The sequence below is a fragment of the Phyllobates terribilis genome, unplaced genomic scaffold (assembly GCF_046119375.1).
Source record: "Phyllobates terribilis strain yellow unplaced genomic scaffold, ASM4611937v1 Scaffold_7__3_contigs__length_470593459, whole genome shotgun sequence".
NCBI lineage: Eukaryota > Metazoa > Chordata > Amphibia > Anura > Dendrobatidae > Phyllobates > Phyllobates terribilis.
The window spans coordinates 428465287-428478706 of record NW_027362767.1 but is presented as its reverse complement, the minus strand read 5'-3'; the positions used below and the strand labels follow the sequence as shown (position 1 = coordinate 428478706).

The window sequence follows — 13420 nt, the reverse complement described above, 5'->3', positions numbered from 1 at the left end:
TGACAGCGTGGGAAAATTCTCACGCTGAAGCGCTGAGTGCAGGAGAATTCTCCCACGCTGTCAGTGACGTGCATGAGGTGAGCTGAGTTCATTGGACATGAACTCGGCTCATCTTTATGCCGTCACAGAGAGACGCTGAGGAGCGCAAGCAAGCCTGCGCTTCTCAGTGTCTGCGGGATGACAGGCTGGATGGCAGCGTTCTGCTGCGGTCCAGCCTGTCATCTCGATGTAGCAGAGCTGGAGCCATAGTGGGAACCATGGAAAGGTAAGGATGAGGTTGCTTTATTATTTTTCTTTTATTGCAGGAGATCGTTGGCTTCAGCTGGAATGGGCGTGATGGTAAGTATAGTTTAATTTAGAACAATAAAGAATTGTGTGTTTATTTCAATTAAAGGACTTTATTCTGGGTGTTTGTGTTTTTTTTTTAACTTTGACTATGGGGTTAGTAATGGGGGTGTCTTATAGACGCCTCTCCATTACTAACCTGGGCTTGATGTCAGCTGGCATTATAAGCTGACATCAACCCCAGCCCTATTACCCCACTGCCACCGCTACAGGGCAGCGTGGAAGAGCGAGGCTAAGTGCCAGAATTGGCGCATCCTAAGGATGCGCCATTTCTGGGGCGGCTGACTGCTGGTGTTTCTAGCCTGGGAGGGGGCCAATATTCATGGTACCCTTCCTGGGCTATTAATATCAGCCCCCAGCTGTCTGCCTAGCCTTTGCTAGCTATTAAAATAGGGGGGACCCCATGTCATTTTTTTGGGGGGGTCCCCCATTTTAATAGCTAGTAAAGGCTAGATATTCAGCTGGGGGCTGATATTAGTAGCCTGGGAAGCTCCGTGGGTATTACCCCCTTCCCAGGCTTCAAACATCTGCCCCAGCCGTCTGCTTAACCTCCGCTAGAGCCTAAAATTAAGGGGAACCCCACGCCAATTTTTTTTTTAATAAATCCTTTATTTTAACACTAAATGACAAGTACAGTAATCAACACTGTCACTGTACTTCATATATATGTGACTGACATGTTTCTATCTATCTAATCTATGTGTGAAGCTCTATTCTGTTAGTTATAAATTGTCGGGTACAGATGCTGAATTGCCGGCCGGCTTTTTTAAAGAGACGGTGCATGAAAACACTATTATTTTTTTAAATAAATCCTTTACACTAAATGACAAGTACAGTAACCAACACTGTCACTGTACTTATTATATATGTGATTGGCATGTTTATATCTATCTATGTGTGATGCTCTATTCTTTCTGTTATAAATTGTCGGGTACCGCTGCTGAATTGCCGGCCGGCTTTTTTAAAGAGATGGTGCATGAAAACACTATTATTTTTTTAAATAAATCCTTTACACTAAATGACAAGTACAGTAAGCAACACTGTCACAGTACTTCATATATATGTGACTGACATGTTTCTATCTATCTAATCTATGTGTGAAGCTCTATTCCTTCTTGTCTAAATTGTCGGGTACCGGTGTATGCCGCTGCTGAATTGCCGGCCGGCTTTTTTTAAAGAGAGCGTCTTCTGAGCAGTTTGTCAGCTTTTGGACACCTTTGAAGGTGTTTCCTATGTGTTTCTATGTGTTTTTGTTTGCCTGCCATTGGTTTTAACGGTGTTCGACGGTGTTCTAAGGTGTTCGACGAACAGTTCCTCGAACATCCCGGTGTTCGACGAACCGAACCGAACCCGAACACTATGGGGGTGGCTCAACACTAATCCTTAGTAACACAGAAGCAGAGATGGATCACAGGAGGTAGCTGGGGCTGGGGATCTCCCATCATGCACAGTTAATCCAGTATTATTCTCCTGTCTTCTAAATGTCTGCAAAAGGTTTACCCTTAACACATTAATAATCCTGTCCTGTCCTGAGTTGGATAACTTTGGAACGAAGTGGCATAGAAGAAGAAAGAAAAACTGTGCCAGAATAGGTGGTATAACGGCAATTAAATATCCAACTAAAAGTCCTATTTATTTAAGCAGACTAAAAGAAAATGCTTACTATCTGTCTGATACTAATCACACAATTGCAAAGGTAAAAATAGATGGGTTAGAAAACTGGGTATTAATTCAGTGAGGATCTGGAGAAATGTCTACACATGCACTATGGGTTTCACATTTTATATTTGTCACATCAGTAACTCGCACGCCTTCTCAGCACCGTCCTACTGAGTGCGCGCATCGCTCTGCTCCGAGTGTCAGGCCATCTCGCAGAGCTGCCTCTTGCAGTACTCCTAGCACTGCTGCTTCCTTCTGCTATTTCTACCAGCCTATAGAGAGGCATGGAAATATTCTGCAGGAAATTAACCTTGCTGTGTCCTGCAGAGTTTTACTTCCCAGGCCTAAATATTTGACAGCTCCTCCCTCCAAACCTTGCCTGAACTTAGTTTCCTAGTGGCAGTTTGTCCTTTGAAATCTATCAAGGAGCTTATTTGTTTGGATTCACCTGTTACTGATCTGGCTTGTGTCCTTGTTTTGTCTGACCCGTCCGCTACTGACCCGGGCTACGTATTCTGAATCTGTGCTGCCTGCCCTGATCTCGGACTGTCTGACCACAGTCTCTGACTTTGCTCTCTGTACCTCATGTTCTGCCACTGACCATTCAGTCAGCTGCTGCAGGTCTAAGGACTGCTCCGGAGTGGCACCTGGTCAGTACCCTAACAGCCAAGCCTATCCTCACCATCAGAGGCTCTAGTGAAAACCAGATAGCCACTTAGTTACGTCCCTCCAGGGTAAGCCCGGCCATTGATGCAGTGGGTCCACATCACCGCTGTCACAATGTTATAGATATTACTCGCCAAGATTACTGCTTGAAATGTTTATTAGCTAATGCGTACCTTGTTTATTCAATTTAGAGCTGTCTAATACTGTACAAATATTGGATGGCAGGATTAAAATGGATTGGAAAATTCTCAGCTTATTGTAAGGAATTGCTTTCCACACAGACATCTCAGTTAGCTTTGCAATTATTTTCTCATTTAATAATTTAGCACTATTGACCAATGCCCTATGGAGATGGGGTGGGAAAGACAGATGAATAAGGATATACTACATGAAAGCAAAAGATGAAAGAAATGAAAGGATTTATATCCAAGAAAAATAAAGGTGATCGGCACATCCAAAAAATAGATAAAATCTTGCAAATTTTATTCCATGAGTATCAAACAATTAAAATCCACATGCTGGTAATAGAAAAAAAAAGTGTTTTTGTTTCTATTTCCAGCATTTAGATTTTAATTGTTTGATTATTTAATAACTATAAATAATAACTATAATACAGACTACGCCATTCACATTGTATCACATTAAAAAAAAATGCAGTCTGACCATTGCCACTGATGCTTTTCAGTTCAATATCAGAATTGATCAGCAAAAATCCAATTTGTGGCCAGATAGCAAACAGACTTATAAACTACAGGCTAAGTTACATGAGTAATAGACTAATCCAATTGACGTTAAAGGGAATTTGTCACCAGATTATGGCCTCGTAATCTGACAGCAGCATAATGTAGGTGCACAGAACCTGATTCCAGTGAAGTGTCACTTACTGGGCTGCTTGCTGTCGTTTTGATAAAAAACAAGTCAAAACTGCAGTAACCAGAATAGTAGGCAATACATCACTGGAATCATGGTCTCTTCTCTTACATCACACTGCTCTCGGATGAGCTAGCCAAGATTTATTCACAGATTCCTTTTTCTATGGACGCAGAGCATCAGGTCAGACAGCTGCGGTCAGCATTGACAGCTGCGGTCAGCATTGACAGCTGCGGGCAGCATTGACAGGTGAGGTCAGCATTGACAGCTGCGGGCAGCATTGACAGCTGCGGGCAGCATTGGCAGCTGCGGGCAGCATTGACAGGTGCAGGCAGCATTGACAGGTGCGGGCAGCATTGACAGCTGAGGTCAGCATTGACAGCTGCGGGCAGCATTGACAGCTGCGGGCAGCATTGACAGCTGCGGGCAGCATTGACAGGTGAGGTCAGCATTGACAGGTGAGGTCAGCATTGACAGCTGCGGTCAGCATTGACAGGTGCGGGCAGCATTGGCAGCTGCGGGCAGCATTGACAGGTGCGGGCAGCATTGACAGGTGAGGTCAGCATTGACAGCTGCGGTCAGCATTGACAGCTGCGGTCAGCATTGACAGCTGCGGGCAGCATTGACAGCTGCGGGCAGCATTGACAGCTGCGGGCAGCATTGACAGCTGCGGGCAGCATTGACAGCAGCATACAGCCGCTGCACTGACAAGTTTTAATTTTAGCCTGAAGACAAGCAACCATAAGCATAACAAAGAAACACAACCTCATATGAAAAAATGGCACAATGTATCAGTACTTAATGGCCAAAACAAAGTTTATTTTGATTTTCAATGAAGCATTCTGCATAAACCCCAACACATACAGATACCACTATATATTACACAGATACCACTATATATTACACAGATACCACTATATATTAAAGATCAATTTCAGTGCAGCGCATGTGTTATATAGGCAGATTTCAATGAAGCAATGAGTTATTGATGTATGCAAACAGACATATATATATAAAATACTCAGACACTAATCATCAAACCTTCTGAGCTATTATTATACAAAATGAACAAAAAACAAAAACACAGGAAGCACTGGCCAAGGTCTTATAAAAAATGCATATAGCATGGATGGGTTTGGCTTTTGTTCACACTGCAGTGTATGAAAACTTGTGAAACAGGCCACCTTTATATCATAATGCACATTGAGCTTTATTTATCAGCATCATCCACAACTCCCTTACAATGCACACAGCAGTATCATCATTCCACACAGGGACCATTTATTCAGAGCAAAGGGTAGAATCAAATCATATCCGGAGAAATCTAGTAACCCTTAAAGGGGTATTCCCATCTCCAAGACCCTATCCCAGTATGTAGAAGGTGTAATAATAATAATAATATTAGCAAATACATCCAATTAGAAATGTAGTATAGTTCTCCTGATTCGCTATGTCGCCAACCTCATGTAGGGCATTGCAGTAGCTTGGTCACAACAATAAAGAGCTGTCTAACTAACTATTAGAAAATACCTCCAATTAGAAATGTAGTATAGTTCTTGTAATAAGCAATGTAATTTACCCCATGTTGAGGGCGTTGCAGCTTAGGTATCCATGGTTATGATCACTCATATAGTGAGTTAGTTGTTAGTGGTCGTAACCATGGATACCTAAGCTACTGCAAAGCCCTACACAAGGGGTAAGTGACATAGCTTATCAGAAGAACTATACTACCTTTCTAATTGGAGGTATTTTCTAATAGTTAGTTAGACAGCTCTTTATTGTCGTAACCAAGCTACTGCAATGTCCTACATGAGGTTGGCGACATAGCGAATCAGGAGAACTATACTACATTTCTGTTGAATGACACTTGAGAAATGAATGTAACTACTTGTTAGAATAAAGAGTTTCAGCAATTTTCCTAACCATTGAATCCAAAATTGTGGGAAATTGTAAGCCTGGACTTTTAGTAAAAATTCGGTCAAGTACGGCCAAACACTTTTCTGAAAAAGATTTCTTGGCACTGATTTATCTCCTATAGAACAATTTAGAAAATACATAGACAAGGTAATTATTATTACTGCAGATCCCCATGGGCCCGAATAGTGATAAATATGATAAGACGATGTAGATCCTTGATAATAGAGGATTCCTGCTGAGATGTGCCCGATAAAATGACTCTTCAACTACTGTATATGTGACTCCAGTTGTAAAGACACGTGACCACTGCAGCCAATCACTGATTGCAGAAGTGATGTGTCGTTCATCACTGAGCTCACTGTTTAATTATAGTGGTTACAAGATGTCCCTATCAATAAGAAAATGTTCAGAAAGTGGCCGGAGACCTGGTGTGGTATGGAGGAGGATGGGCAGTTGGGTATATTTTTCTCTTTGGCCACGCTGAGTGGTCTTCTAAAAAATCTCTGCTTTACATTTTCTTCAGAATGATCCAGATAAGAAAGATAATGGAGCGTTTAAATGATATCATTTCCTTATTTTTATGCCAGCAATAGATCAATAAATGTCGTTTCAGAATGTAACAAATAGATCATTGTGCTTTTATATTTCCCATTATCGGTTTTGCATATAATAGTGGGATTTATCTCAATAGTCAAAGTGGTGATTTTCAGAACTTGCGCAGTAGAATAGAAGACGGCCATTTTGATTCTCAGACATTCTCCTTCTTATGTATGTATGAAATCTGAAAGAAAAGTGTAAAAGAGACAAATAGAGATTAGGATACCAAAAGAAGCATTTATATATAGTCCAAATTACAAAATAATGCAAGGACACAGCCCTGGATCACAGAACATAAGGTTAGTGGATGGGGAAAATCACATCTAACTGTTTTCCATATGGTAAACTAATGGCAAGGAGATTAGCAAGAATATACATTGATGGCGCACTCAGAGGACAGGGCAGAAGGGCTTCAGTAAGCGCTGCACGGCCAGACACATCCATTACACAGTACACAGCAGGGACACATTTATAAGATTATCTCAGCACAGGAACATTTTTTTAAACACATCCAATTGTGGAAGTTATTATTCCAAAATGTATTGACTACAATCAACTTTAAAATAAATTAACTTTGTTCATGGGAAAATCCCTTTAAGCACTATTAATACTTCATATGTTACTTTATTGGATTCTTTTGTTTTGCTTTTCGTAACTAATAATTAAGCTATCATGAGAATTGAATGAAGTTCTACAATAAGCCGACAGCCTGATGGAGCCTCATTTTTCTACAACTGGAATTCATCTGCTCTATCTACATTACACCGACTATGAAAACCAAGCCAAAAACAAGAGAGCAGCCAAAGAACGTAGAATTGTGCTATGCTTTTTCGATAAGCTCATAAGGTGACCACAGGTACTGTACACACATCAGCTAGAATCTATATCTCCTTTATTACATGTAGCATTAATCAATCTGATAAAATTCATCTGAGCCCTGATGATTTCTTTGGAACCTGACAACCTTCTGACGTGTATTGGGGTCTCCTGATTTCCCCCAACAGAAGATTTGGAGAAGAAAAGGATTGGACTATTGAAAATTCAAAGCCCGATCTTTTTTTTGTAGAGGAGTCTGACAACAATTTCTATCTTTTACCCATTGAATACACATAGTGTTCATGTGTAGAGAGGAGTTCGAAGAAATAATTGTTGGCCAAACGAAAATGGGGGCCTCAAATGTGCATAGTGGTCTTTCACACCTGAGTTTTATATACAGGAATAAGGTTAAGGCCACATGTACAGTCCTTCAATATCGGCACATGCTGGGTAGAACATTTGAAAATGAAATATTTTAAGCTCCGAACACATTGAAAAAGAAAAAAAAAATGATAGTCCAAAGTACTTTTCATTGTAAATCCCCATCAATTTAGTGCTATAATCTAAACTATTGTCTAGTATACTTGAATAAAAAATTCCAAACCTATCTACTGCTGATCTGAGCCGGCAACAGAGAGCGCACTGTCATTGCACAGGGACTAGCCCAGCCCTTGAAATGGGCATCACTGATCGCACTTCATTTCAGGGTGGGGGAAGAGGATGCGGTAGTGATCTCAGCTTCTGCCCCCTGATGACGCTTTGTTTCAGTATCCCAGCATGCACTGGGGATTCTCAAACTAAGCGTCATCAAAAAGTAAGTGAAAAAAATATATATATAGAAAAGAGGTTAGAAAGTGTAGATCGGGAAGGACAGTATATTAGAAAATAGCTTATATTATGGCGCTAAATAGATGGGGATTTAGGATGAAAATTACTTTGGACTTGGGAGCACCCCTTTAATGATCGGAATATATATATATATATATATATATATATATATACACACACACACACAGTTGTGCTCAAAATTTAACATACCCCCGCAGAATTTTTCCTTTCTTGGCCTTGTTTCGGAGAATATGAATGATAACAAAAAACTTTTTCTCCACTCATGGTTATTGGTTGGGTGAAGCCATTTATTGTCAAACTACTGTGTTTTCTCTATTTAAATCTTAATGACAACAAACAACATCCAAATGACCCTGATCAAAAGATCACATACCCTGGTGATTTTGGCCTAATAACATGCACAGAATTTGACACAAATGGGTTTGAATGGCTACTAAAGATAAAGGTCAGATAGACCAACAAAAATTTCAGCCACAACTGCCAGGAAAATAGTTTGGGATGCAAAGAAAAACCCACAAATAACATCAGCTGAAATTCAGGACTCTCTGAAAACTAGCGGTGTGGCTGTTTCTAGATGCACAATAAACATAGTTTTTTTTAAGGTTGAAGGAAGACTAAGTCCATCTAGTTCACCCCATAGCCTAACATGTTGATCCAGAGGAAGGCAAAAAAACCCATGTGGCAAACACTAAGCTCCACATTGGGGAAAAAAATTCCTTCCCGACTCCATACGACAATCAGACTAGTTCCCTGGATCACCGCCCTATCAAGGAATCTTGTATATATAACCTGTAATATTATACTTTTCAAGAAAGGCATCCATGCCCTTCTTAAATTTTAACAGTGAATCACTCATTACAATATCATGCGGCAGAGAGATCCATAGTCTCACTGCTCTTACAGTAAAGAATCCCCGTCTGTGATTATGATTAAACCTTCTTTCCTCCAGACGTAGAAGATGCCCCCTTGTCCCCGTCTCAGGCCTCAGAGTAAAAGGATCAGTAGAAAGGTCTTTGTACTGTCCCCTCATATACTTGTACATAGTAATAAGATCACCCCTAAGCCTTCTTTTTTCCACAGTAAATAACCCCAAGTGTAATAACCTGTCTTGGTATTGCAGACCCCCCCAGTCCTCTAATAACCTTGGTCGCTCTTCTCTGCACCCTCTCTAGTTCAGCTATGTCTTTCTTATACACCGGAGACCAGAACTGTACACAGTATTCTAAGTGTGGTCGCACTAATGACTTGTATAGAGGTAAAATTATGTTCTCCTCATGAGCATCTATGCCTCTTTTAATGCATCCCATTATTTTATTTGCCTTTGCAGCAGCTGCCTGACACTGGCCACTAAACGTGAGCTTGTCGTCCACCAATACACCCAGGTCTTTTTCAGTTACAGTTTTGCCCAGTGTTTTACAATTAAGCATATAATTATACATTTTATTTCCTCTGCCCAAGTGCATTACCTTACATTTATCCCCATTAAAGCTCATTTGCCATTTATCAGCCCAAGCTTCTAGTTTACATAGATCCTCCTTTAATATAAAATTGTCCTCCTCTGTATTGATTACCCCGCAGAGATTAGTGTCATCTGCAAATATTGAAATATTACTCTGTATGCCCCCTACAAGGTCATTAATAAATATGTTAAAAAGAAGGGGGCCCAATACTGACCCCTGTGGTACCCCACTGTTAACTGAGACCCAGTCTGAGTGTTTTCCATTAATAACCACCCTTTGTTTCCTATCACTGAGCCAATTCTTAACCCACATACATATATTTTCCCCTATCCCCAATGTTCTCATTTTATGTATCAACCTTTTGTGTGGAACCGTATCAAAAGCTTTTGAAAAGTCCATATACACAACCATCCACTGCATTTCCTTGGTCCAGTCCAGAACTTGCCTCCTCATAAAAACTGATCAGATTAGTTTGAGAGGAACGGTCCCTCGTAAACCCATGTTGATATTGGGTCATGAGGTTATTCTTCTTCAGATACTCTATTATAGCATCTCTTAGGAAACCCTCCAGGATTTTACCCACAGTAGAGGTTAAGCTTACCGGCCTATAATTTCCAAGTTCAGTTTTTGTCCCCTTTTTGAATATTGGCACCACATTTGCTATACGCCAGTCCTGTGGTACAGACCCTGTTATTACGGAATCTTTAAAGATTAAAAATAATGGTCTATCTATGACGTTACTTAATTCCTGTAGTACTCGCGGGTGTATCCCACCCGGGCCCGGGGATTTGTCAACTTTAGTGATTTTTAGACGCCGCTGTACTTCCTGCTGGGTTAAACAAGTGACATTCAATGGAGAATTTTTGTTATCACTAATCATGTTTTCTGTCATGCGATTTTCTTGTGTAAATACGGTTGAAAAAAAATCATTTAGCATATTGGCTTTTTCCTCATCCTCATCCACCATTTCCCCCAGACTATTTTTAAGGGGGCCAACACTATCATTTTTTAGTTTTTTATTATTTATGTAGTTAAAGAATATTTTGGGGTTATTTTTACTTTCTCTGGCAATGATTCTCTCTGCCTCAATCTTTGCTGCCTTGATTTTTTTTTACATAATTTATTTAATTTTCTATATTTATTTAATGCCTCATCACTACCTACTTGCTTTAGTTCTCTAAATGCTTTCTTTTTGTCACTTATTGCGCCCCTTACAGCTCTATTTAGCCATAGTGGTTTCCTCCTATTTCTAGCATGTTTATTCCCAAAGGGTATATATTGTGCACCGGTCCTATTCAGGATGTTAATAAATGTCTCCCATTTGCTTTGTGTAGCTTTATGTCTCAGGATATCGTCCCAGTTTATTGCACACTAAGATCATTTCTTAACTGTTGGAAATTTGCTTTCCTGAAGTTTAGTGTACTTGTAACCCCTCTACTACACATCTTATTAAAGGTTACATGAAAACGTATTATTTTGTGATCACTATTACCCAAGTGACCCCCAACTCGTATATTTGATATGAGGTCTGGCCTATTGGTTAATATTAGGTCTAGCAGTGCCCCCCTTCTTGTTGGGTCCTGAACCAGTTGTGAAAGGTAATTGTCTCTCATAGTAGTCAAAAACCTATTTCCTTTGCTTGAACTACATGTTTCTGTCCCCCAATGTATTTCAGGGTAGTTGAAGTCTCCCATAATAATGACTTCTCCTTGAGTCGCTGCTTCATCTATTTGCTTTACAAGGATATTCTCTGCTACTTCCATTATTTTTGGAGACTTATAATAAACCCCTATCAGTAATTTATTATTTTTCCCCCTCCCCTTATCTCCACCCACAGGGACTCTACATTTTCATTAGATTCACATATATCCTCCCGCAAGACAGGTTTTAAGGATGATTTTACATATAAACACCCCCCCCCTCGCTTGTTTGTACGGTCATTTCTGAACAGACTATAGCCCTGTAAATTAACTGTCCAGTCATGGCTCTCGTCCAGCCACGTCTCAGATATCCCTACCATGTCATAATTATTTTCCAACAAAATTAATTCTAATTCCTCCATTTTGTTGGTGAGGCTTCTGGCATTAGTGTACATGCATTTTATGTATCTCTCTGTACCTCTATTCCTTCTTACTTTAATGACTGTTCTAACCCCACCCCCAATTTCTTTATTTGTGCCCAGGTCATTATCTGCACTATCTTCCCCACCTATAAAATGAATACCCTCCCCCCCAATCCCTAGTTTAAACACTCCTCCAACCTTCTAGCCATCTTCTCCCCCAGCACAGCTGCACCCTCCCCATTAAGGTGCAGCCAGTCCCTAGCGTAGAGTCTGTAGCCAACTGAGAAGTCGGCCCAGTTCTCCAGGAACCCAAATCCCTCCTTCCTACACCAGTTCTTGAGCCACTTATTTATCTCCCTAATCTCCCGTTGCCTCTCTGGCGTGGCACGTGGTCTCGGTAGTATTTCAGAGAATACCACCTTGGAGGTCCTTGCTTTCAGCTTGCAGCCTAATTCCCTGAAATAATCTTTAAGGACCTTCCACCTACCTCTAACTTTGTCATTTGTGCCAATGTGCACCATGACCGCTGGGTCCTCACCAGCCCCTCCCAGTAATCTGTCAACCCGATCAGCGATGTGCCGGACTCGAGCGCCAGGTAGGCAGCGCACTGTTCGACGATCCCTGTCTTTGTGACAGATTGCCCTATCTGTTCCCCTAATAATTGAGTCCCCCACTACCAGCACCTGCCTAGCCTGCCCTACTCTATTTCCCTGACACTCCTCCGGCTTTCAGGGGACATGCCTTGCTGCAGCAGTGCTACCCCTGTACCGTCACTCCCCTCATCTGGCCAACTTTGCAAACTTATTGGGGTGTGCCAGATCAGGACTAGCCTCCCTGGCACTCTTCCCTCTACCCCCCTTCTAACTGTCACCCAACTAGTGACCTCACTGTCCTGCAGCTCCCGACTACCGCCCTCCCCCACATCTACCCCAGTGAGCTGCTGCTCAGTGAGCAGCAGACTCCTTTCCATGTTATCAATGGATCTCAGTGTTGCCAGCTGCTCATTTAGATCCAGTATCTGGGCTTCCAAACGCACAACGTGCACACATCTCGCGCAGCAGTAAGCAACCCCGACCGGCTGTTCAAGGAATACATACATGTGGCAAGATGTACACTGGATACCATTGTCAATAATGGAGCTCATTTCCTAATGGGGATTGCAATATACAGAATGTTAAGTAAAGAAAAGTAAAGAATTAATGAAATACAGTCAGCAATTCAGTCCAAATTCCTCCCTTCCAAACTCCCTGAATACAAAGTCACTGAAAAACAAGTCACACACTTACTTTCGTTCGCACTTACGCTCCGGACACATGCAGCTCGTTCACACTCGCAAACTAAGAGATTTAAAGAGTTTTTTTTTTTCCCCTTTTCCAGCAATGCACCCTTCACCTCAATGCACTTCTAAAGAGGCACTTGAAGAAAAATGGACTGCATGGTCGAGTCGCCAGAAGAACATTACTACACAAATGCCACAAAGTATCTCACCTAAAATACGCTAAACAGCACAGAGACAAGCCTCAAAACTTCTGGTACAAGGTAATTTGGAGTGATGAGACCAAAATTGAACTTTCTGGCCACAACCATAAACGTTACATTTGGAGAGAGGTCAACAAGGCCTATGATGAAAGGAACACCATTCCTACAGTAAAGAACGGAGGTGGATCGCTAATGTTTTGGGGATGTGTGAGCTAAAGGCACAGGAAACTTGGTAAAATGTGAAGGAAAGATGAATGCAGCACGGTGGCTCAGTGGTTAGCACTGCAGCCTTGCAGCGCTGGGGTCCTGGGTTCAAATCCCACCAAGGACAACATCTGCAAGGAGTTTGTGTGTTTTCCTCGTGCTGTGTGCAATGCGCTCAGCACGGTAGTGCTTTTCTTCCCACAGCGCCTTCTACTGATACACTCTCTCTCTCTATGACCCTGCCACTGGATGATTCTCCTTGTACCTACTGGGCAGATCCTTGTTCTGATGCAGGCCGCATGAGGCCGAAACGTCAACTTAATTTTGATGAATCATGATAATAATAATAAAAAAAATATTTTTGAAATCTTTTCACTGAAATTTGGAGTGCCAGATTCTTGTTGTAACTCAATATCGTTGAGCCACTCTAGGGAGATCTCAAGCGCGCAGTTCATGTTAGACAGCCCAGGAATTTACAGGAACTGGAGGCTTTTTG

The 13420-nt window shown here is 41.4% G+C and overlaps 1 protein-coding gene across 1 annotated transcript in view; it reads right to left on the bottom strand.

The window, feature by feature from the left end:
* Positions 1–5915: 5915 nt before the first annotated feature.
* The window catches only part of LOC141155204 (H-2 class II histocompatibility antigen, E-S beta chain-like), a 127363-nt gene continuing 119858 nt past the window's right edge, over positions 5916–13420 (bottom strand). Inside the window, exon 6 of the mRNA XM_073641946.1 lies at positions 5916–6238. Within this exon, the coding sequence (XP_073498047.1) occupies positions 6222–6238 (17 nt within the window). The 3' untranslated portion in view covers positions 5916–6221. The remainder of the gene's footprint in view (positions 6239–13420) is intronic.